Source organism: Bubalus bubalis, chromosome 4, assembly GCF_019923935.1.
Source record: "Bubalus bubalis isolate 160015118507 breed Murrah chromosome 4, NDDB_SH_1, whole genome shotgun sequence".
Classification (NCBI taxonomy): domain Eukaryota; kingdom Metazoa; phylum Chordata; class Mammalia; order Artiodactyla; family Bovidae; genus Bubalus; species Bubalus bubalis.
The window spans coordinates 138,857,539-138,882,164 of record NC_059160.1 but is presented as its reverse complement, the minus strand read 5'-3'; the positions used below and the strand labels follow the sequence as shown (position 1 = coordinate 138,882,164).

Sequence of the window (24,626 nt, the reverse complement as noted above, 5' to 3'; positions counted from 1 at the left end):
AAATATGTGTGGAAACAGCAGTCTTAGTAAGTTGGAAGGGAGTTACTAACCACAAGGTAATTCTATATCCTGTATTTACATCCTATTCGCTACAGAATTGTATATACACTGTGTATGTTAAATTTAGTCCTAAAAATCAAAGAGAAAATAACGAAAGGTTATGATGAGAAAACAAAAGTCAAAGTAATTAAAAAGTATTCTGTAGAACATTTTACATCATTAGACGAAGTGTTCCTGTCTTCAGGGAGCTCAGAGGTCTCAGGGTTTGAATTTAGATGAGCCCAGAACATCTATTTAAGAAACTAAGAACGTGGCAAGGTTGGCTGGGTGGGAGGGCTGGGTCCAAGCTCTGGAAAGAATGCTTTAGCCAAGGAGCAGCTTTCCCAGCTGGCCCCACACAGAAGCTCACTGATACCTGAAAATTTGCATGTCTACTCAAGTATCCAGGTCTATGGATGGCATCTGTAAAAACGGACCATGATGCATGACTAATTCTAACCTCTTTATACCCAACCATTCTGCTTTGTTTAAATATTTTGTTTCCTGGTTAAACATTATACTAATATTACTATGTTGTTGTTTAGCCATTCAGTTGTGTCCATGGACTTTTGCAACCCTATGGACTATAGCCTGCTAGGCCCCTCTGTCCATGGGATTTCCCAAGCAAGTATACTAGAGTAGGTTGCCATTTCGTACTCCAGGGGATCTTCCTGACCCAGGGATTGAACCCACATCTCCAGTATTGCAGGTGGATTCTTTACCGCTGAGCCACCAGGGCCATATTTTGTGTTAAATAAGAGGAATTTACTGTGCTTATCATCACCTTTGTATAAAATCTTCAACCTATCCTCAGAATTTTTAAATTAAGAATTAAAAAATATAATCAGCAATGCTTTGTAATGTTATAAGCATACCAGCAATTCTTTATGGAATAATTTTTAGGACACTCTTCACTTATGAGTAGTCATTAAGCTCTATTTCTTATTGATCCTTGACATACTACATTATAACTGAGAATAAGGGTAGTCTGCAGTTTTTAGGGAAATGCCTTGTCCTTATAGATAACCTAACACCCAAATTACCTGTCCATATTTACATATCCTTTAAGCCTTTTCTGACTTACCATACTTTCACAGCAGGGCTTCTCGACCTCAGCATTAGTGTGATTTTGGTCTAATTTTTTTGTGTTGGGAAGCCGTTCTGTAAGCAGCATACTTGTCCCCTCCCTAAGATGCCAGTAGCAGCACCTCTGCCTCAGTTGTGACAACCCAAAATCTCTCCAGACATTACCAAAATTGCCCCCAGTTGAGAACCATCATTTTCGAGTAGGAGTTTTAGAAGTTAGTTTTTACCCCTTCATTTTATATGTAAGAACATGGATGCTTGGAGAGATCAGTGCAGATGACTGCCCTAAATCTCATGGCTAATTAGGACAGAATCAGGGCTAAAACATGCTGACAACTCAACTGCTACAGAATTCAACTTTCATTATAACATTGTGCTTAGATTGCAGAGACAAAAAAAATATGATCTTTCTTCTCCATTGTCTAAAGAAGGGCTCTCTTTTTTATACAGATGATACTAAGCAGCTGAATCTCCTCAAATTCTTTCACAATCAGAAAGCCATTAAAACAGACAGCAAGATGTCAGGATTTCTGACCTAACTGTCGTTATTTACAGTCAATAAGATTTCAGAAATTTTAACTGTAAGGCTCTCATTTCTGTGATAATTGATTTCTTTAAAAAATAATATCTGCTAAAGAATTCACCAAGAAAAGGCTGCTAGAGAAAATCCTAAGAGGCGCTTAATACAACTAACAGTTCTCTTCTTCCTCTGTCCTTCATTCAGCAGGAGTGTTGCTCGTCTGCACAAAAGCCGCCGGCATCTCCCATGTGAAAGCTATAGGACGCTGAACATCCTCAGCAAAATCCTTGAAGCTCCTTCATGTGTTTGTGCTTTGCTCAGCCAAAATAAACTTGTACACTGACCTTGTGAACAGATGCCTGGTAATGAGGTCACAGAGCTGAGTAACATTTTCAGAAAATTGCTTTACGGTGTCATAAATGTTCTGATTAGATTCCTAGTTTCATCTTTAACATGCTCAGGTGGTTCAGCTTGGGAAACCTAGCCGGGGGTATTGCCAGTCTCTAAAGGTCACACTGAGAGTTCAGTATTTTTAGTCTTAAAGATATTTTTAACAAACCATATATTGTAAAAAAAAAAAAAAAAAAAAAAAAGTTTAATAATTCTCAAGTCTTACTATTAGCTTTCCTGCAGTTTCTCCTTAAACTTGACCTATTTCCTATTTCGGTTTCAATTTATTCTTCAGTAGGAAATGTCTGGTTCAGTGATTCTTCCATCACAGTCAGTGCCTTTCCTTGACATCTCTAGAGATGAAACTAATTTCCCCTACCTTAAAGCAGGCACAGTAAAACTTGAGGCAAATAGTGTTAACATTATGCTGTGTTCAGCATATTTAATGACCATCTCTAATGAATAAAATCCAGTATGGTTGATGCCAACATTCCTCTGCTCATTGGGAGAATGATGACGGTTGCCGCATATCAAGTTCACTATACACAGTGAACTTGATAACAAAAGGATCACAAGATCACAAGCGAAAAGAGAGAATTCCAAAGTGAATTCAAGTTACAGTGGGTTTGTTTTGCAGTGGTAACTTAGATAATTTTTATGCTGTTTCTTGCCTTTGAAGTGGGGAAGTGGTTTTAATTTGTTAAATATATAAATAAAGACAAGCAATATATCACAAAGAAGCTAAAGAAATATAGGTATGGGATCACTTTTATAGTCTTTCTACAAAAAGGTGTTTCAGTAAGATAATGCTTATTTTACTTTTTATTTATTTATTTTTTGTCTACACCCTGAAGCTTTGGGATCTTAGTTCCCTGACCAAGGACTGAACCCTGGCCCTTGCAGTGAAAGCACAGAATCCTCACCACTGGACCACCAGGGAATTACTAGATAATGCTTTTTTTAAATAGTGGAGGGCAAGGGGTAGGCTCTAAGCAACCAAATATGAGATAAAATTTTTAGTTAGTGGATACAGATATTCAGCTTGACAGTAGTGGCCTGAAAGGGTAGGGACTGTATGTTTTGTTCATTGCTGCATCCCAAGCACCTACCATACAGTAGGCATTAGATACAAACCTCGATGGTCAATACACTAAATATCTGTTAAATAAACATATAGGATGTTAAATACCAATGGCAGCAAAGTATGTATAAAATAAAAATAAATGAAGGAATGAGGAAAGATAATCCAGTTAGGGTTTCTGGTTCCTCATGTAGAGGTTGGAAGTAGTAAGTCAAAATAAAATAAATATCCCACAAAACAGTTACGAGTCTCACAGAGTAGGTAGGATTATAAACCATATTTAAATGTTGAAGTGAACAGGGCAAATGAGATTTGTGTGCATCTATGTTTCCTAAAACAGTGCTCTAAAATGTCTAAAAACTAAATTTCAACATCAAAATTGTTTAGGAATATAGACACACATAAAATGTCTATATTCCTAAACAATTTTTGATGCTGAAACTTAGTTTTTAGTTTTTTGCCACAAGAGTTCAGTTGAATGTTGCTTTTATGTATGGAAAATTCAGAAAGCATCTTCTTGGGGGTGTAAATAAATAGCAGGTACTTGATTTGTGATGCTAAATGATGCTAAATTTTATAACAAAGAAAGCAAGAAACCTTTGGTCCCCTCTCTCCATCCCCCTGCAGGCAACCGCTTTAAAACCTCTACTTTCTTATGTAGCAGACCAGGACTTGAGTTCTGCTCTGCCTTATTTTCTCCTCCCTGCCATCCTCCCAAAGCAGAAGTTAAGTAAAAGGCTGATGGTTATTTGGAAAGTCACACTCAGAACTTTCTGAAGCTGAAACCTATTTTCTTTCCACATACTACACACCAAAACCAATAATGCCATGGGATTTAAAATCAACCACACTAATTACTACATGCAAAGAAATCCAAAAGCCATAATGCGAATTTTCACATAAGGCATTCCTTTGATAATTTGGCTTGCAAAACACAACACATGACATTAGTAATTGGCTAAGTAAGATCTTAAGTTTTAAGAACAGAAATTTTTCATGCCTTATTTTGAATAATCAGTTACCTCAAATTGGTTGAAGTATGGGTGCAGAAGTAAGCCAGAAATCCTACCAAGATAGTGCCATGGAGAGAGAGAGGGGAAAAAACACCAAAGACAGAGAAAGAAAGAATGGTCATCTTTACTAAAGGTTATTTACTCAAAACTATTTTAAGGTTATAAAGTAGGAAGATTACGACAAAATGACATTTTCCCAGTATGTTTTATTTACTATCTCTCATTCTGTCATCAATTAAGAGTTCAAAATATCTAACAATTATAGAAGATGTGTTAAAATATCTTTAAAACAGTCTACTTGTTGTTTTCTAACATTACAACAATAAACAGAAGGCAAATTTGTGCCAAAATTTATAATGATCTGAAATAAAAAGCCACCCTACTTTGTTCACTGGCAATTTGACACTGGATTAAAAAAAAGGTAAATAAAAAATTACCTTCACTGCTGCAGTGACGGCAGCAGTAGCTGCTAAATTTAAACCTTGCCGCCCAAAGTTTACCATAGTTTCATAGCCTCGTTCTTTTGCTTGGACAATATAATCATCAATTTCCTGGAAAAAAAAAATCAAGTTTGTAGAATATTAATTTTATTTAAAAAGAATGTCAAGAAGCTGAAAACTAGGACTTTCTCCCCTAATATAATAGTTTCACTCATTTTATAGCATGCAACATGTGATGATGAAACGCATTTCTAACAAATGATTTGTGGAAATAATTTATACATCTTACCCTTTCCTTTGAAGAAAGTAGTGGATGAAGGAATTTTCTGTATATTAAACTTGCTCCTCGGGTATAAGGAGAGAGTAGCCATATGACAAAAGCAATCTTAAGCTCATAGTAGAGGGGGAACCTGACAAGAAAATATTTGAAAAGGATGCTGGTGAAAATAAAACTACAGACAATGAGGAAATCATACACAAAATTTTTTTTAAAGTTCAGTCACTGTGTTACGCTTTCACAGGTAAGAAGTTGTGATCAGGAAAACAACTATGTTTGAACTGACAAATTAATCTCACTAATTATATAGATCAGAGCAGCCTGTCCCCTCGCAGAGATTCTAGTTCAAAGTTGTTCCATTCATGTACATTTTTTTTAAAAAAAACTGTTTACATTTTGGCTGCACCCTCCACGGATGTTGGATCTTAGACCAGGGATCAAACTTGCACCCCTTGCATTGGAAGGGAGAGTCTTAACCACTGGACAGCCAAGGAAGTTCCAAGATTGCTCTCTATAGACAAAGTCAGACAAGCTGCCAAACTAACTGCAGCAGTTCAGAGAGGTCATTCAGTTCAGATTCAGTTCAGTTCAGTTCAGTTCAGTCGCTCAGTCATGTCCGATTCTTTGCGACCCCATGGACTGCAGCACACCAGGCCTCCCTGTCCATCACCAACTCCCAGAGTTTACTCAAACTCATGCTCATTGAGTCAGTGATGCCATCCAACCATCTCATCCTCTGTTGTCCCCTTTTCTTCCCGCCTTGAATCTTTCCGAGCATCAGGGTCTTTTCAAATGAGTCAGTTCTTTGCATCAGGTGGCCAAAGTATTGGAGTTTCAGCTTCAGCATCAGTCTTTCCAATGAATATTTAGGACTGATTTACTTTAGGATGGACTGGTTGGATCTCCTTGCAGTCCAAGAGTCTTCTCCAACACCACAGTTCAAAAGCATCAATTCTTCGGCACTCAGCTTTCTTTATAGTCCAACTCCCACATCCATACATGACCACTGGAAAAACCATAGCCTTGACTAGACGGACCTTTGTTGGCAGAGGTCATTAAAAGCATTTAATCAGGGCAGTAAGGTGCACCCACCCTGTCTGCAGAGCCTAGCTGCCATGGCATTAGCAGGACATACCTCCCAAGCGTTAGGTGTGTTTTTAAGCATTTATAAGCTCCAAGTGTGCAATGTTACCCCATATACACATCTCCTTTTCTTAGAGCTCCCAGAAAATGTCCCCTCCAGTTTCATTTGGCCAGAATTGCAGCACTTGACAGACCTAAATTGTTCACTTGGAAGGAGAAAGGAATTGCCATTGTGGTAACCTGGAAATTAGGGTTATATACCCGTGCCCCTTCCCACTTGGGTTTTTCAGCATCTTCTCCCATAGGCTGACTATACTTCCTCAAGCAAGGACCGTGGGTTTAGTCATGTGACCTGCTCTGGGCAACAGAATGTGAGTGCAACATATGTTAAATGCAAAGAAAAGCTTTAAATGTCACTTGACTCCCTCACTTCAACACCCCCCAACCTCTTGCTTTCAAATTCTGCTTTCTGTCGTGAGAATATCTGCTTCTTCAGGCTTGGTCCATGAACAACAAGACACTTAAAACTGAGCTGAGCCCACCAAGGCTGGCAGCTGACCATTTGTCTTCATGTACCCTGAGCAAGAAATGAATGTTTGTTTTTTAACCCATTGTGCTTAGGGTAGTTTGTTGCCATAGCAAAAGTTAAGTAATACAGCACAAGGGAACAAGCATCCTGTGGTCTATGCACTACTAAGGTACATGATAAAAAATCTGGGCTCTTCTGATGAGACAGGTGGGCAGGGGGCAGTGAGGACTGATTACTGTATAGACGATGAAGGGTTTCTGCACAGTGCAGTTACAGAGGAGTCTCTGGACTTTCGTTGCTCATGACAAGTTTTTTCTACCTTATTTACTTTTTAATAGTGTATATATGTACATTTGCAACCAGAAAAACAGAGATGCATTTAAAGAGAGAACATGGAAACTTAAAGACATCTAGCTTGGTTTAGAATCTGTTCTGCCACTTAAAAAACAAACAAACAAACAAAAAACCCTTCCCAAACCCCTTTACCAAAACATAACAGATAAATGAACTGTGGGACAGAAGGAGGAAGAGAAAGATGGATGCAGATACAGAGAAGTTGATACATAAGGGTTGGTTGTGAAGAACATTTAATTCTCATGACTTCTATTTTTTCTGAGCCATCCAATGTGACCTAGTGTGCTATGAGAATATGATGAGACTTACAGAGTCAGAAAGACAGTTAAAGCTGAGAACAGTAAAGATTTGAAACAGAAACAGGAGGGAATGGAAGAAGCCAATGACCAAAAGCAAGTAAAAGGAATGGTGACTTTCAAATTGATACCTATATGAGCAACTGATTGATTTCTTTTCAGCTCAGTTGGTAGCCTGGGTAAAGAAGAAAAGAGGAGTGTGATTGGGCTGATTTAAGTTGGGGGTTTGTGCAGTAAGGGTGGTTGAAGATAGTGGCGAGGTAGTAAATGTTTAGAGTTTGAAAAAATGACTTCTCCAAGTGATGGCAAGGTATAGTTGGAAATACACTCCTGAAATGTAGCACAATGAGATTCAGGTTGTTCCACTAAGTATGACTTCTCAGTAAAATGTTTGATCCTTGAGGATAGAAACATGTTTCAATTCTGCCTCATGCTGTTTGGAATAGGGCAGTCCAGGAGCTGGTGTTGGGAGCGGGTGGTAGCCATGTGGACTTGATGTCATCCAGTTTGAATATTTGTGGATGAGAATTTTAAGGATGGGAGGGAAGTGCTAAAACCAGAAGCTGTGGGCTTCAAAAGGGGAGTTTGCTTAGGAAATATTAATAAAGAAAAAATAGTGTGAAGTCATCCGTGCGTGGAAAAAAGATAATGACAACCAAGTTTTCTCTGTTCCGAGATCCTGGGACGTGTGTGGGAGAAGGGTGGGAGGAAGAGGCATGTGGGCAGGAGGATGAACTGCCTTTACGTGGGGGATTCCATAAGGAAGGTAATGTCCTTGTGGGGAAACCAGCTAAAGGAAATGATGCAATGGATAATTAGGTAGACTGATGAAATTCATTTAGTTAGGGATGGATTTCCTTGGTGGTCCAGTGGTTAAGAATCCTCCTTGCACTGCAGGGGACACGAGTTTGATCCCTGTTTGGGGAACTAAGATCCCACATGCCACAGAGCAACTAAGCCCATGTGTCACAAGGAAAGATCCCCCGCGATGCAACAAAGATCTCATGTGCTGCAACTAAGACATGACACAGACAAATAAATAAATAAAAATTTTAAACATTTATTTAAAAAAAATCTCTTAGTTAAAAGCAAGAGCAGGATAAGAACAGAGAACGCCAGCTAGGAGTCTACATTATGGACATTTCTCAATGCTAGAACTTACCAAGCGACTGTTTGATCTGCTACTGTTTCAATTACAGTATACAGGGCAAAGACAATCCAGTACATCATCCATCGAACCTGCAAATAATAAAAATACTTATGGAATAATAGACCAAAATTATTTGAGACTCTGAAGAGTCGTATATATCATACATAGTATGTTGGATTAAATGAAGAAGGCGATGGTTTAATTCTCAACAGGTTTTATGCCTGACTTCCTCACATCACCACATCAGTTGTCCTGGGATACAAGAATTGAAGGATAACAAACCCCTAGGCTTAATACAGTATAATATAGGAACCTAAATGAAAAATAGGACATATTTTTCTTAACTGGAGGAAAATTCTTTAAAAGATCTTATTACATGCTTCCTTATGAAGACTATTAACTGTTTAATTATTATAGAAACCATATAGTATGATATGACCATATTTAATCTTTATTAGTCTTTTAAATATCGGAGAAGGCAACGGCACCCCACTCCAGTACTCTTGCCTGGAAAATCCCATGGACGGAGGAGCATGGTAGGCTGCAGTCCATGGGGTCACGAAGAGTTGGACTGAGACTTCACTTTCACTTTTCACTTTCATGCACTGGAGAAGGAGATGGCAACCCACTCCAGTGTTCTTGCCTGGAGAATCCCAGGGACAGGGGAGCCTGGTGGGCTGCCGTCTATGGGGTCGCACAGAGTCGGACACGACTGAAGCGACTTAGCAGCAGCAGCAGTAGCAGTCTTTTAAATCTTGCATTCCTTATTTCTCAATATATCAGTCTTTGGACACCAAAGACCGATCCTGGATTTGCTACATCCATAATGCTAGTCACCCACTTTGAAAGTCTAAGGTTAGTATCTTCTTCCTCCTTCCCTAAATGTAAGCCTGTAATCTTTTACATACCCTTTTCCTTCTTCTGCTCTAATACTGTAAGATTCGATGCAATAAACCAAATATGTGTATTCCCTCAAAATTCATATTTTGAAATCCTAACCCCAAATGTGGGATGTTATTAGATCATGAGTCCTCACAAATGTGATTGGTGACACAGCAAAAAGATGGCCATCTATCAACCAGGAAGACAGCCCTCATCAAACGCAGAATCTACCTGCATTTTGATCTTAGAAGTCTTAGCCTCCTGAACTGTGAGAATAAATTTCTGTTGTTTATAAACTAGTCTGTCTATGTTATAGCATTCTGAATGGACTAAGAGAGTAATTCAGGATATTTTTACCTCTTGTCCGGACCAGAGCATCCTATAAGGTCCCTGAGACTCTGTGTCTCTGCAGCAATCCTTCTCACAGAATGGTGCCATATTCATTTTTCTTGAACTCATTCTCACAAATTTATTCCTTTCTACTTCCCTAAGTACACAGACTCTTTTATCACTCACATAGGTTGGATTTTCGTTAAGGGTTAAAAATCTCTGCTTTCTCACCAACACAAAAAATCATGCCGACTATAAGCCAGAGACTGTGCTAAGAGCATCACATATATTAATTCACTTATCCCCCCACAACAGCATTATGAAATATAGACTATATAAGTATATAATTATAAGGAACTGGTGGCACAGAGAGGTATTCAAGTTCATTTAGCCAGAATTTGAATCCCGGCTGCCTGATTCTCGAATTGGTGCTATTATCCAATTTTACCCATTTACAGAAAGGAATGTGAGGAATTGCTGAATGTGAGGTCCAAGAATAACCACTACTTCCCTATTCTCATCACAATAAGATGACAAAAAAAAAAAAATTAGGTCTCTATAATTAGTTAAAAAATTGACCTATTTAGTTTTAATACAGATGCTTCTTTGGGTATTTTATAAATATGAAACTGTAACTCGGGTAGCTTTAACAGTTTTCTGTTTGGAAAAATCAATTAATAACAGCCAGGAGTAACTTTTGAAACAATGTGTTGTGACATATGAAGAGTAATTTACCTTGTGTGTGTGTGTGTGTGTGTGTGCGCGCGTGTACACAGTTGCTCAGTCGTATCTGACTCATGACCCCACAGACTATAGCCCGCCAGGCTCCTCTGTTCATGGGATTTCTCAGAAGAGAATACTGGAGTGGGTTTCCATTTCCTTCTTTAGGGGATCTTCCCAACCCAGGGATTGAACCCATGTCTCCTGTGTCTCCTGCACTGCAGGCAGATACTTTACCATTGAGCCACCTGGGAAGCCCAATTTACTTCACTTAAGAGCTTAAAAAACTGCCCGAAGCAAATAGCACATTGCTGCTGCTGCTAAGTCGCTTTCAGTTGTGTCCGACTCTGTGCGACCCCATAGACGGCAGCCCACCAGGCTCTCCCGTCCCCAGGATTCTCCAGGCAAGAACACTGGAGTGGGTTACCATTTCCTTCTCCAATGCAGGAAAGTGAAAAGTGAAAGTGAAGTCGCTCAGTTGTGCCCGACTCTTCGCGACCCCATGGACTGCAGCCTACCAGGCTCCTCCATCCATGGGATTTTCCAGGCAAGAGTACTGGAGTGGGGTACCATTTCCTTCTCCAAAATAGCACATTATCTACATTTAAAATACAATGAAACTGATTTATGATTATCATCTCAAATTAAAAAAAAAGTTTGACTAAATATTCTCTTCAGTTTTTCACTTTTCATGAGTTACTTTACTCCCTCACTGCCACCAATTCCAAGCTTTTTGTCCCAGTATGGAGATTTTTTCCCAGGGTTAAAATCCTATGTGTTTTCTCTTGCTGCCCTCTTTTAAAAGCAAAGTGAGGCTCTCACACAAATTCATTCATTTAGCCTTTCCAAATCAAACATTAATTTAGTACTTTTACCTTTCAACTATATTCACAAGGTTATCCTCTCAAAAAGAAATGAAAGGAAAAATCTGGAAACAAAACAGTGCACTTTTATAAGGCTAGAAGGGACCGTGGACGTGATCAAGTTTTTTTGAACTAAACAAGCCTTTATTGAAAACAACTGTAGAACAATTACAAAAAAACACACACCCTGCTCTTGTTGGCCCTTCCATTCTACTCACTGTAGGACTTTTGAGGAGAGTCTAAGAAATCCCAGTGCTCCATGGGGCAGAGTTCAAAAATAAATAACATGGCAAACTCCTCTCCTTTTACTGAGGGCCAAAATAAGTAAGTTGTGCAAGAGGCTGAGCTGGGAAATGGGCACAGGGCCATAGTCTACAATGAAGCCTGAAAAAGGCAGATTTTCAAACAAGAGGTTGCTGTCAGATCAATCTTTTCATTTCTCTCTCTCTCTCCCTCTTGCACTCAGCACAAGGATTTCAGTGTAAACCTTACCACCTTCTTTCCTGGGAAAGTGGCAGCGTAAGTTAACTGGTCTCTCTCATAGGAACTTTAGGAAACTTTCAGAAAAATAAATGATTTAAGTTAGTTATTTTTTCATAATTTTGTATTTTCATCATTTTACTAGTTCACAACCCTCATTATGGCTGTGATCTTCCAAATGGATAAGAACAAAAAACAACACTCCACAAATAGTCATAATTTACCCAATAGAGTTGAACAGTACAGGTAGTTAATGTTTGGTGATACTCTCTGAAATACTAGTTCTCAAATAGACTTGAGCTGCTAGAGTCCCATACATTCAAAAAGCACTTTGACTTCAGTAAAGTCAAGTACTTACCCAGTTTTCAAATTCATTTTATTTATTTTTGTTAATTTTTGGCTGTGCCGGGTATTAGTAGTGCCATGTGAGCTCTTCGTTGCAGCGTGTGGGATCTAGTTCCTTGACCAGGGATAGAACCTGTGCCCCCCGCATTGACAGCACAGAGTCTTAGCCACTGGATCATCAGAGAAGTTCCTCAAACTCATTTTAAAACCCACCAAATATATAAGTGCTTTCACATATATAATGTTTAACTCTAAAAAAAAAAAAAAAAAGACTATATTTATTTAGGTTGTGAGAATATTAAATAATGCCAAAAATTTAAAAAGGAGAAAAGAAGAGAAAGAAGATTCTTTTTAGTTAAAAAACAACAAACTATACAATTAATAGTGTATTCCTGGTCATTTTCCTGTGGTATCGGCTCAATTTTATATAAGCAAAACTCCATGGTTCTCATTTATCTTTAACGAATATATTCTTTGACAATCTGCTCTCATGAATTTCTGTATTTTTTTGTTTTCCTTATTAGAAATATGGACCTTAACAATAGTTGAGTTGAGTTAATAATTAAATGAATGCAGTGAGTGTGTGTTATTCATGTGAGCAAGTATGAAGAAAGTTAACCTTGAAAAGATATTGCTTTCTTTTTCCTATTAATGGATTTGGTTGGGATTTTACACCAAATGATTACTCAGCAAACCTTTTATTAAAACTATACCTCAAGGCTGCTCAGCCTACTCTTTAAGGTCTAGCCCAAAGAAAATAACAGAATGACGTCAAGGTCAAAAAGAAGGGAAGAAAGAAAAGAGCAATACACAAAATGATAATTAAAAATATGTTAAGGTAAAATATTCTTTAGATGGACAGAAAACATCAGTAACAAAATGTAGTACTAAAACCAAAAAACTGGTAGGAAAACAATGCAAACTGATAATCTCATGATTGTATATAACCAAATCTAATAGAAATAAATGCTATTAAAATGCTATGCAAATAAAAGTCAGTAACTTAACAGGCAGCTGTAATATATCATAATCCACCTTTAAAGTTACAGGAAAAAAAAAATTTATGTTAAGAAAGTGGGAACAAATTCTATTACTTTCCGGTTCAGAAACAATTGGTAAAATCAACAAACCAATGTTTAGATATCTTCATGAGAACAATGAACAAGAAAGCTGCTCAAAAAGTCCACAAACAAATGGTGGAGAAGGTGTGGAGAGAAGGGAACCCTCCTACACTGTTGGTGGGAATGTAAACTGGTACAGCCACTATGGAGAACAGTGTGGAGGTTCCTTAAAAAACTAAAAATAGAGGTACCATATGACCCCGCAATCCCACTCCTGGCATATATCCAGAGGAAAATATGATCTGAAAGGATACATGCACCCCAGTGTTCACTGCTGCACTGTTTACAATAGCAAAGACATGGAAGCAACTGAAATGTCCATCGACAGAGGAACGGATAAAGAAGACGAGGTACAAACATACTCAGCCGTTACAAAGAGTGGAATAATGCCATTTGCAGCAACATGGAGGGACCTAGTGACTCAGCATACTGAGTGAAGTAAGTCTGACAGAGAAGGAGAAATATCGTATGACATCCCTTATATGTGGACTCTAGAAAGAAATGATATAAATGAACCTATTTATAATACAGAAAGAGACTCAGACTTAGAAAACGAACTTATGGTTGCCGAGGGTGGGGGGAAAGGGATAATTAGGGAGTTTGGGAAGGTCATGTACACATTGCTATATTTAAAATGGATAGCCAACAAGAACATATTGTATTAAAAAAAAAGAACAAGAAGAAAGCTTTTTCTTTACTCAACTCAAAAAGCTTTACTCAACTTTTTCTTAAAAGTCTTTTTGACCCCAGGGAATTGAATTATCCAACAAGGTGGAGCTTATAGGCACTAAGAGGGGTACATACACACACACATATCCTACTTTTGATTCATCTTTCAAATAAAACATAATTTAGACAATTCCTAAGGACTCAGGTGGGATCATTATATAGAATACTCATTGATATAGTTGTAATAAGCTCTACCTACTTCACATCATGGGACTAGAAACAGGAACATAACAGCTTCTGTCCTCAAGGATTTAACATTTTACTGGAGAGAAAAACAAGTAAATAACAGTGATAAACAAAATGTTCTGCTGTTTTTACTGCATTAAACACCCTAGTTCCCAGTATGAGTCAAGAGCACAAGAGTTTGAGGAAAGCTTATTAAAGGGACTATTTATACAGTTGTGGGTGAAATTCAAGAAAACCAATAAAGAATAGCGGCTCACCCTTGAGCTAGCGACAGCAGGAACCGGCATTACTCGCCTGGTGTGAAGAAGGGTGGATGGGGACAGGTTTACTGGAATCCAGACAGGGTAACCATCAAGGTGTGGTCTCAGGGGGACACTCACAGCAACCCCTAGTGGCAGGGAGGAAGCTGGGAGAACTGTAATCTGACCTCACGCTCAGCCAGCCTTCTGACTTTTTGCAGGAGTCTCTCATGAGCCAAACCCAAAGGGAAGTCAGAAATGATGCAACCTGTATGGATCAGCCTCCTGGGCCCTAAGCAAGGCAAAGAAAGGTGGGACATGGAGGAGAAACTCCACTGGAGGGGCAGGTGGTAGGTCCCAGCACTATGCAGCCTCTCAACTCTTGGAAATATATCAGCAATCAAAATCATTCCTCGCCACTTCCAGACACCTCACCAGTCCAGATGACAAATCATCTCCTGTCCGGATTATTCTCACAGTGTCCTAAGTGATCATTCTGCTTTTCTGGGTCTTTTTGCGTACATCACTCAGAGTTGTCTCCTTAGAGAGCAGGTCATTGTTATTGTTCAGTCACTAAGTCGTGTTCAACTCTTTGTGAACCCATGACCTGCAGCACGCCAGGCTTCCCTGTCCTTTACCACCTCTTGGAGTTTGCTCAAATTCATGTCCATTGAGTCCATGATGCCATCCAACCATTTCATCCTCTGTCGCCCCCTTCTCCTCCTGTCCTCAATCTTCCCCAGCTTCAGGGTCTTTTCTAATGAGCTGGCTTGTCACACCAGGTGGCCAAAGTATTGGAACTTCAGCTTCAGCATCCATCCTTCCCATGAATAGTCAGGACTGATTTCCTTTACGACTGACTGATTTGATCTCCTCGTTGTCCAAGGGACTCTCAAGAGTCTTCTCCAACACCACAGTTCAAAAGCATCAATTCTTAGGTGCTCAGCCTTCTTCATGGCCCAACTCTCACATCTGGACATGACTATTGGACTACATGGTCATTCCTCTGCTGAAACTCCTCTGTTGGCCCCCATCAGAATTCTTACATTGGCCTACCAGGCCCTGTGGTTCTGGCTCCAGCTGCCTCTCTGGCCTCATCTGCTCTGTCCCTCCTTCCCCTGTTCTGCTCCAGTCACATCAGGCCCTCTTGCTATCCTTCCTGGGTACAGATATGTTTCTGCCTCAGGGCCTTAGTACTTGTTGTTTCATGGTCTGAAATGCTCTTCCCTTAGTTATCCATGTAGATAGCTTTCTCACTTCCCTCAGGTCTCTGCTCAAATATTTATCTGAGAGCCCTTTCTTCACTACCCTGTTTAAAATAACAATGTCCTTCTAACTCCCTTATCATAACTTATTTTTCTCTTTAGCACATATCACAGACACGTCTAACAAATACTAAAATGCTTTCCTTGCCTTTCTTTACTAAAATGTTAATTCCAAGAGGACAAAGGTTTTATTTTGTTCTGCTCAACCCTCTGTATCTGCAGAGAAGGAGCTCGGTAAATACATGAATTGTTGAATGAATATGGAACCACACAGAGCTTAGAGTGCTCCTTTTTGTAAAGACTGCAAAAAGCTTAGACAAGAAGTAAAGACATGACAATTGAATATAAAGGAGTCTTTCGAGGCCTGGTTTAAAAAGAAAAATGGGGGGAATAAAAAATAGCATGAGGCTAAATGAAAGCATGCGTATAGCCTCAAGGATTGAACATTTTACTGGAGAGATAATGAGATTCAAATTACGAGGAAGCAGGAATACTTAATGGGAGCAAGATCTTGTATGAGATAGACAAGAATAAGATGAGAAAGAAGAGTGAGATTAAGAAGCTGGGGTGCATCTTCCTCTGAAATAGAATCAAAAGGAGAGTGGCCATATTGGGAAGAGGCTGAAGTAGTTCATAGGTGAGGACCTCTGTCTTTACTCTGCAGTAGGAGGGCAGGTCATCTTTAACGCTGGGGATGGGTGGGAAGGAGAGTGGATTTCAAAAGAGTAGTAAAGATTTATGAAATTTGTTTATACGGATGGAATAGGGATCTGCCTAGGGTAGAGATGGAATAGATTATGTGACCAACCATGCCCTCTGCTTCTCTGGGTGTCAGAGAGAGGTGGCTGCAATGAAAGGTCTAGGATGGTGAAAAAGGACGGGGTGGAGGTGACAGCTTGCTGTTCATAAAAAGGCAAATAACAGAGGCTGGCTGGGGAGTCGCCCAGCCAGAGCCAGCGCTTCTCAGTCCATTTCTGAAAGAGGTAGGGCCATGTGTCCAGTTCCCGCCAATAGAATATTAGCTGAGGCTTTTGGGAAGTGAGTGTGTCTCCCCACAGGCTCTTCTCTTGTCTTGTGGCTGGGAAGGCAGGGAGCAGAGTAACCTTGGAATCTACATATTAGATGGGCAGAGCCCTATTTCTTACACAGTTGCTTGAGAAACATTTCTTGATGAAGTCAACACTGACCTGGACTGTTATGCTAAAGACAAATGTATTTATATTCCCTCTGCCATTGCATTTTTGTTTCAGCTTAAGAATCTGCCTCCAATGCAGGAGACACAAGAGATGTAGGTTTGATCCTTGGGTTGGGAAGATCCCCTGGAGTAGGAAATGGCAACCCACTCCAATATTCTTGCATGGGAAATTCCATGGACAGAGGAGCCTGGCGGGCTACAGTCCAAGGGTTGTGAAGAGTCAGACATGACTGAGTGAGCAACTTACCTGCTTATTTATAATTACAGCAGCTTAGCCTACCCTAATATAAAAGGTTATCCTCTAACCTCTGTGGGGACTGCAAGAGCCATGGTTCCAGAATTAGGTGGACATCAGTCAAAGTGCTGTTGGCTGCCTGCCACCTGTGATGCCGCTAATGCCTTGGTTGGCACTGATGGATGCTACTACCACAATGACCTGGAAACGGAGAAGAGGAGTATCATTTTAAGAAACTCTGCCTGAGATATCACCAGGGGGTCTCAGAAATATTGGGGGGATTCTCCTGGTGGTCCAGTGGCTAAGACTCTAAGCTCCTAATGCAGGGGGCTCAGGTTCGATCCCTGCACAGAGAACTAGATCCCACATACTACAATTAAGACCTGGGGCATCAAAAAAAAAAAAGTATTTGAGAAGAAACTGGAAGATAGGCAAGATTGATGTTCTCATGCAGTAGACTGGGGCAAAGCCAGAGAAATATTATTTTAAATTACTTTCATTATCCTTTGGCTAGTATGGCCTCTACCTGTATAAATTTGTTATTGTCTGTAATGTCAGTACATATGACTTACAGAAATCCCTTGGTATTTTCAGTAGGCCAAGAAATCAGATACAGACGCTCATTAGAAACATGCATAAAGTTTAAAACAATTATATTCTGAGTGGTAAGCCAAAATATTCAGAGAGTAAAATGCATAAAAATCAGTGGGCAGACTACATGAAAAACAGTTGTTCAATGGCCTATTTTGCTGACTTTGGTTTTGTTTTCCCAAGAGTATACCTAATGATTATTATAGTACCTGGCACAAAATAAATGTTGCTGCTGCTGCTGCTAAGTCGCTTCAGTCATGTCTGACTCTGTGCGACCCCACAGACGGCAGCCCACCAGGCTCCCCTGTCCCTGGGATTCTCCAGGCAAGAACACTGGAGTGGGTTGCCATTTCCTTCTCCAATGCATGAAAGTGAAAAGTGAAAGTGAAGTCGCTCAGTCGTGTCCGACTCTGTGTGACCCCATGGACTGCAGCCTACCAGGCTCCTCCGTCCATGGGATTTTCCAGACAAGAGTACTGGAGTGGAAATGTTAAGAAATATTTATTAAATTATTAGTGACCTGGGCTAACTTATGAACAATAATATAATTTCCTTCTTTTTCCTAATTATTTTGTAATAAAGTTCTTTTGAAGTGGGCACAATAAAATGGCAATCATTTATCAATCTTGGGACACACTTTCCCTACCATATTTTTCATAACTAGAGAAATGTGATGAATGTTTTTTAAAAATAAAATATTTGCAAATAAAAATTACCAAATGAAATGTTAAAATCATTTAAGTATCAAAATAAATTTATTTTTGTAAGAAAATATACTCTTATAGTTAGGCAAGTTCTTTCGAAAACGGAGTCATCTGTGATATAAAACCACAGTATTGAAAATTACATTCTGGTTTATACAGTGCATGGATTAGATTATCCTACTTAACAAGCCAGTACTTGCTTTATTACTCAAAATCCAGAAGGCTTTTGTAAGACTTAGCATTTCACAAACCCAGACAGTCATGTGATAGTGTTCTTGCTTTACTCTCTCAAAGGAATTAGGATATTTTAAGCCTGAGTGAATACTGTAAAATGAATGTACTCATAGGCTAAATTTACTATCAAAATACCATGCTCCATTTAATAGGTATGCATTTACCTATTCCTGATGCCAAAAGAAAAGTAGGCCTCATTTCATGGTTTTTAAACATTTTTCAACAAAACAAATTTTTATGATTCAATATTCTGAGACAGAATTTGCAATGCAATTGATTTAGATCCCTGGACAAACAAATAAGGCAAACAAAAAGTAAACTATAACTGTAAAATAATCCTCCTGATTTCCATCACAGAAGTTGAGAGCAATGCACTGGTATATTTATATTGAGGAATATCCTGTTCTGATGTGAGGCACATTGCTGTACATTCACAAGAGTTATGGAGAACTGTGGTGAGGGCATATTAATTCAAAGGCATCTTTCTCAAATTGTATCTTTACATAACTTATTCTTGCTATGCTATGAGCATTGTGGTATTATGATAACAATGACATTAACAATGCTGCTGCTGCTAAGTCACTTCAGTAGTGTCTGACTCTGTGCGACCCCATAGACGGCAGCCCACCAGGCTCCCCGTCCCTGGGATTCTCCATGCAGAAACACTGGAGTGGGTTGCCATTTCCTTCTCCAGTGCATGAAAGTGAAAAGTGAGAGTGAAGTCGTTCAGTTGAGTCTGACTCTTCGTGACCCCATGGACTGCAGCCTACCAGGCTCCTCTGTCCATGGGATTTTTCAGGCAAGAGTACTGGAGTGGGGTGCCATCGCCTTCTCCAGACATTAACAATAATGTACGTTAAATGATATTTGTTGTTCAGTCGCCTGGTCATGTCCGACTCTGAGACCCATGGACTGCAGCAGGTCAGGCCTCCCTGTCCCTCACCATCTCCTGGTGTTTGCCCAAGTTCATGTCCATTGCTTCGGTGATACCATCCAGCCATCTCATCCTCTGTCGTCCCCTTCTCCTCCTGCCTTCAATCTTTCTCAGCATTAGGTCTTTTCCAGTGAGTCAGCTGTTCCCATCAGGTGACCAAATTATTGGAGCCCCAGTTTCAGCATCAGTCCTTCCAATGAGTATTCAGGGTTGATTATCTTTAAGACTGACTGATTTGATCTCCTTGCACCACAGTTCAAAAGCATCAATTCTTTGGTGCTCTGCCCTGTTTAAGGTCCAGCTCTCACAACCGTACGTGACCACTGGGAAGACCAAAGCATTGACTATACAGGACCTTTGCCAGCAAAGTGATGTCTTTGCTTTTTTGACACACTGTCTAGGCTCGTCATAGCTTTCCTGCTAAGAAGCAATTATCTTCTAATCTCATGACTGCAGTCACCGTCTGCAATGATTTTAGAGCCCAAGAAGCGGAAATCTGCCACTGCTTCCACCTTTTCCCTTCTATTTGCCATGAACTGATGGGTCCAGATGCTATGATCTTAGTTTTTTTAATACTGAGTGTAAGCGAGCCTTTTCGCTCTCCTTCTTCACCCTCATCAAGAGGTTCTTTACTTCCTCTAGTTCCTCTTCGCTTTCTGCCATTAGAGTGGTATCATCCACATATCTGAAATTGTTGATGTTTCTCCCACCAATCTTGATTCCAGCTTGTGATTCATCCAGACTGGCATTTTTCATGATGTGCTCAGCGTATTAGTTAAATAAACAGGGTGACAATAAGCAGCCTTGTGGTTTAGTTGTACTTGTGCAGGTACGACTAAATTGTACATGCACAATGACAAAAAAGCTATGCTAACTTGACACATATTACTCTGGGGCTATTACAAACAAAAGGCTTTGACATGATATAGTCATAAACCTGGATGTCAAGGCATTCCTAAGCAGAAGAAGCTTTCATGGGAGGGATGAGTGAAAGAAGACATATAAATGGATACTAAGTGATTACTTGCAGCACAATGTTTGATCCAGCATACAACTAGTAATATTTTAATATGCTATATATTATTCATTTGCCTTGTATGAATGACATTTTTTCATATCCAAAGGAAAGCCTTCCTAATTGCCTCCAGCCCCTCCAAAGGTCATATATAATCTTTGTGCATATATAATCTACTTTCCCTTACAGTGTATCTGTGTAAAGGTTTGAATAACATCTGCCTCTGCCTTTTGACTATTACAACCAATGTTGTTGATGTTCAGTTGCTAAGTCATGTCCGACTCTTTGCCACCCCATGGACTGCAGCATGCCAGGCTCCCCTGTCCTCCTTTATCTCCCAGAGTTGGCTCAAATTTGTGTCGATTGAGTCGATGATGCTATCCAACCGTCTCATCCTCTGTCGTCCCCTTCTCCTCCTGCCTTCAATCTTCCCCAGCATCAGGGTCTTTTCCAATGAGTTGGCTCATCACATCAGGCAGCCAAAGTATTGGAGCTTCAGCTTCAGCATGCAACCTTCCAATGAATATTCAGGACTGAGTTCCTTTAAGGTTGATTGCTTTGATCTCCTTGCTGTCCAAGGGACTCGCGAGTCTTCTTAACAACCAATAGGGACTGAAACTGTCTTGTTCATCATCATGTTCCTAGGACCTAGCCATCCCTGTACCTAATAAACCAAATATACAGGAAGGCTTTTACTGAACAGTTTCTTAATGTTAAGGTCTGAACAATTCAAACAAATAACTGTAGACTGCAAAGAGGAATTCATAACATATAACATAATCTATTTTATCAAAGTTGTTTTCAAAGTTATCAGATATTAAACAACTTTCCAGTGTCTCTTAATTTAAGATTATTTGAATCATAGGCAATTAATGCTGGTTTTTCAGAAAAAATGAAAAATTACATATGCCTAATGATTTCAATTATAACCACACTAAGTAAATCCAGAGCATAAAATGCTAAAATATGCTTCACTGGAAAAAAAAAAAATTCCTTGCTGAGTCTGAAAAGAAATAAACACTGCTGAATTTCAGACCACCCAAAGAGAATTTTATTTTCTGACCATTAGTTATTCCCTCAAGTCAGCTCACCCAAAAGATTCATTCTACACCACATTTCAGAGACAACAGAGAGAACTTCTAATAGAGATTTCTTTAGGAACAGGATCGAGTTGAAAAGGTTTCTCTTGTTTCAGTAACATTATGCAATAATTTGGTTATTTCATAATGATTTTTCCCCATTAAAAACAAAGAGGAACAAAATGTGAGAAATCAAATAGAAAAACGCCCTTTTTTATCCAACCCAGATGGCTCAATTATGGGATTTTTCCCAGAGCTGTGCCAAGTTAGAAGCATGCTTGAAAATAAGCTAGTTGAAGTTCAATCCACAGTGAATAGAGACATTGGTTGAAAGTACTTTTTTCTTAAAAAAGAGGGGGCATGCATTGGGGTAGGTATGTGAGACTAGGATTGATTTGCGTTCCCCTGGCTTTGGGGTGCTTCCTCCCTCACGGCCCTACTGCCTTAACTTTCTGTAGCTTGCCAGGAACTAGGATGTTTGGGAGTCAGTTATATTAATACTTTCAGATGCTGAACTTGCATCATGGTTTACCTGCAGTTTCCAGACATCACTGCCAAAGACCTCACAGAATACCCTGTTGTTTCGAGGAGGAAAGACTCATATTATACAGACGTATTTGGTGTTAAAATGAATTAAAATGGGGCAGACTGCAACTAGAAATGGATACTCTTTCACAAGATTACCTTGGTTTTTCCTCAATGCTCTTGAGTCACAGAAGCCCCATGTATCTCATCCCTGATCCCATGAAAGTTTGAGGAACTTGAGAGAAGGAAAAAACACAAAAATGTTCAAAAGCTAGATGATAATTAATTTAAAAGAAATGTTGAAAAGAATATAAAAAAGCGGGAACTGCTTATGGAAATTGTTTCCAGGAGCAGAATTTAGGAAGGAATGACCTCTTAATACAAAATAACTCTTTGCATCCACACTGGCTGATAATTCGCACTTCACTTTTTCTATTATTTGAAGTCCTATTGATTCATTTGTAATAAATATTTGTTAGAGACACAGTTCACTTTTAATAGAACCGCACAGAATTTCTCATGGATTTTAGCATGGGACAGAGCCTATGAAGGTAGAAAGGAGTAAACGGGGTTAAATGGCCATCCTAACTGTCATGCTTCCACACTAAACTGTCATCTTACCTTCTTTATTTCCTTAGTGTTCCCAAAGTCTTGGGCTACTGCACTTCCAACTTGAGGCATTCCCAACGGCTGGCACCACTTCTTAGGCACCTAGGTCCCCAAGTTTGTCATGAATCTTTACACGGTCAATTCCACCTTGCTCTTTCCACACGTGAACTAATATAGCCACTGAAAGATATACTCTTTTTTTCCAGATGACTGGCAAGATTATGACTAACACAGTAGATGAAAACTTTCCTTCTTCAAGTAAAAGATACCACTTTCTTTATACAAGTTGTAGCTTTATAGGCTCAATAGCATATGTCACGGAGAAGGCAATGGCACCGCACTCCAGTACATTTGCCTGGAAAATCCCATGGATGGAGGAGCCTGGTCCATGGGGTCACTAAGAGTCGGACACGACTGAGCGACTTCACTTTCACTTCTCACTTTCATGCATTGGAGAAGGAAATGGCAACCCACTCCAGTGTTCTTGCCTGGAGAATCCCGGGGATGGGGGAGCCTGGTGGGCTGCCATCTATGGGGTCGCGCAGAGTCGGACACGATTGAAGTGACTTAGCAGCAGCAGCAGCATATGTCAAACATACAATAATCATCCAAACAGTAAGAAGCAGCCTAAATACTACACGGGAAAACAGCATCTTCTCAAGAAGCAAAGACTGGAAGAAAAAAAAAAACCTCTAGGAAGAATACATCTGTCATGACTGACAAGGGAATCTGTGCTATCAAATTATTTTCCTTCAAAAGCATGTGCAGTCAGCCTCACATAGAGAACTGAGATTCACATTTGAGTGAAGAAAGAGAGGCAAGTTACAGGGCATGGGATACCTGGGGTATGGAGCGGATGGCTGTGTACAGTGGGCAGGACAGTATGATCACCGTGAGTAAGCACAGTGAGGGGAACAAAAAGGTGGGAGGAACGGCATAGGCAGAAAGGTGGATGATTCCAAAGGGAAACTTCATTGATGTAGAAATGTGTATGGAAACTAGGAGAACACCCAACTCAATACCCTTACCCCCTGATAGTATAATATGCTTAACTTCATTAAAACATTATTTTGGGGGACTTTCCAGTGGTTAAGTGGTCCAGTGGTTAAGACTCTGAGCTTCCACTGCAGGGGGCGCAGATTTGCTCCCTGGTAGAACTAAGATCCCACGTGCCACACAGTATGACCAGAAATTTTCTTTTAATTTTTTAAATAATATATTCCAAGTTTTAAGTCCATTTACATACAGATGTTTCTAAAACAATCTGTTATTTTGTGCCCATCTGCCTACATAAACTTATACTAAAAAAAAGCACAATGTGGTAATTATTCAGTTTTCAGAATATAGTAAGATACCTCTCTTAGTCAATGCTTTTCAGTTTGGCTGTGGATAAAAATTACTTGGGAATTAAAAGCAATTATGTAGATTCCGAGGCTCCATCATCTCGGGGGAAGAGAGAGGGCAGCAAGGTGTTTAGAAGGCAAGCTCTATGAATTTGTAATGTGTAAGCAGAGTTGAGAACATGCACAAAATTCTTGCTACCTGAACTGTGGTGTGCAGACCAGCAGCACTGGCAGCATCTGGGCACCTGCTGGAAATGCAGAATCTCAAGCCCAGGCCAGAACTACTTAATTAGAATCTGCATTTTAAACAAGATCCCAGGGAGATTCCAGTGTTCCTCAAAGAGCGACAAGGATTGCAGTGGGAGGTACCCGGTGTTTTTTCTGAAAATACCAGTTAGAAGGAGGTGGTATCTATCATTCATGAAGAAAATGTAAAAAGAGCCTTTCGGTTTGGAAGCAAGATGAACTCAGTTTGATAATTTGTTCGCTATAAACAATTAAAATAAGCCCTTGTTTCCATAACACTGATTAGGCACATCATCTTTTTTTTTAAAAAGAACCTCAAAGAATAGCAGGAACTGAGCCTTTAGCCCACTTCTCAGAGGCACTGTTTATGGCTATCAGTTGAAAAGACAAAAGCTTTGAGTAAAGTAGCCAGGGTAGGGCAGCCTATAGGCTCTTCTGCCCACAAGTCCCATGCAGGATGTCCCATCCTAGAGTCCAGAACTATCTGGACACAGACCA

At 39.7% G+C, this 24,626-nt stretch overlaps 1 protein-coding gene across 1 annotated transcript in view; it reads right to left on the bottom strand.

Annotated features, from left to right (window-relative positions):
• Positions 1-24,626, bottom strand: part of REEP3 (receptor accessory protein 3) — a 99,967-nt gene that overhangs the window by 15,192 nt on the left and 60,149 nt on the right. The window contains exons 3-5 of the mRNA XM_006054766.4: positions 8,271-8,347; positions 4,859-4,979; positions 4,567-4,680 (exon numbers count right to left, since the gene is read on the bottom strand). Of these exons, the coding sequence (XP_006054828.4) occupies positions 4,567-4,680; positions 4,859-4,979; positions 8,271-8,347 (312 nt within the window). The remainder of the gene's footprint in view (positions 1-4,566; positions 4,681-4,858; positions 4,980-8,270; positions 8,348-24,626) is intronic.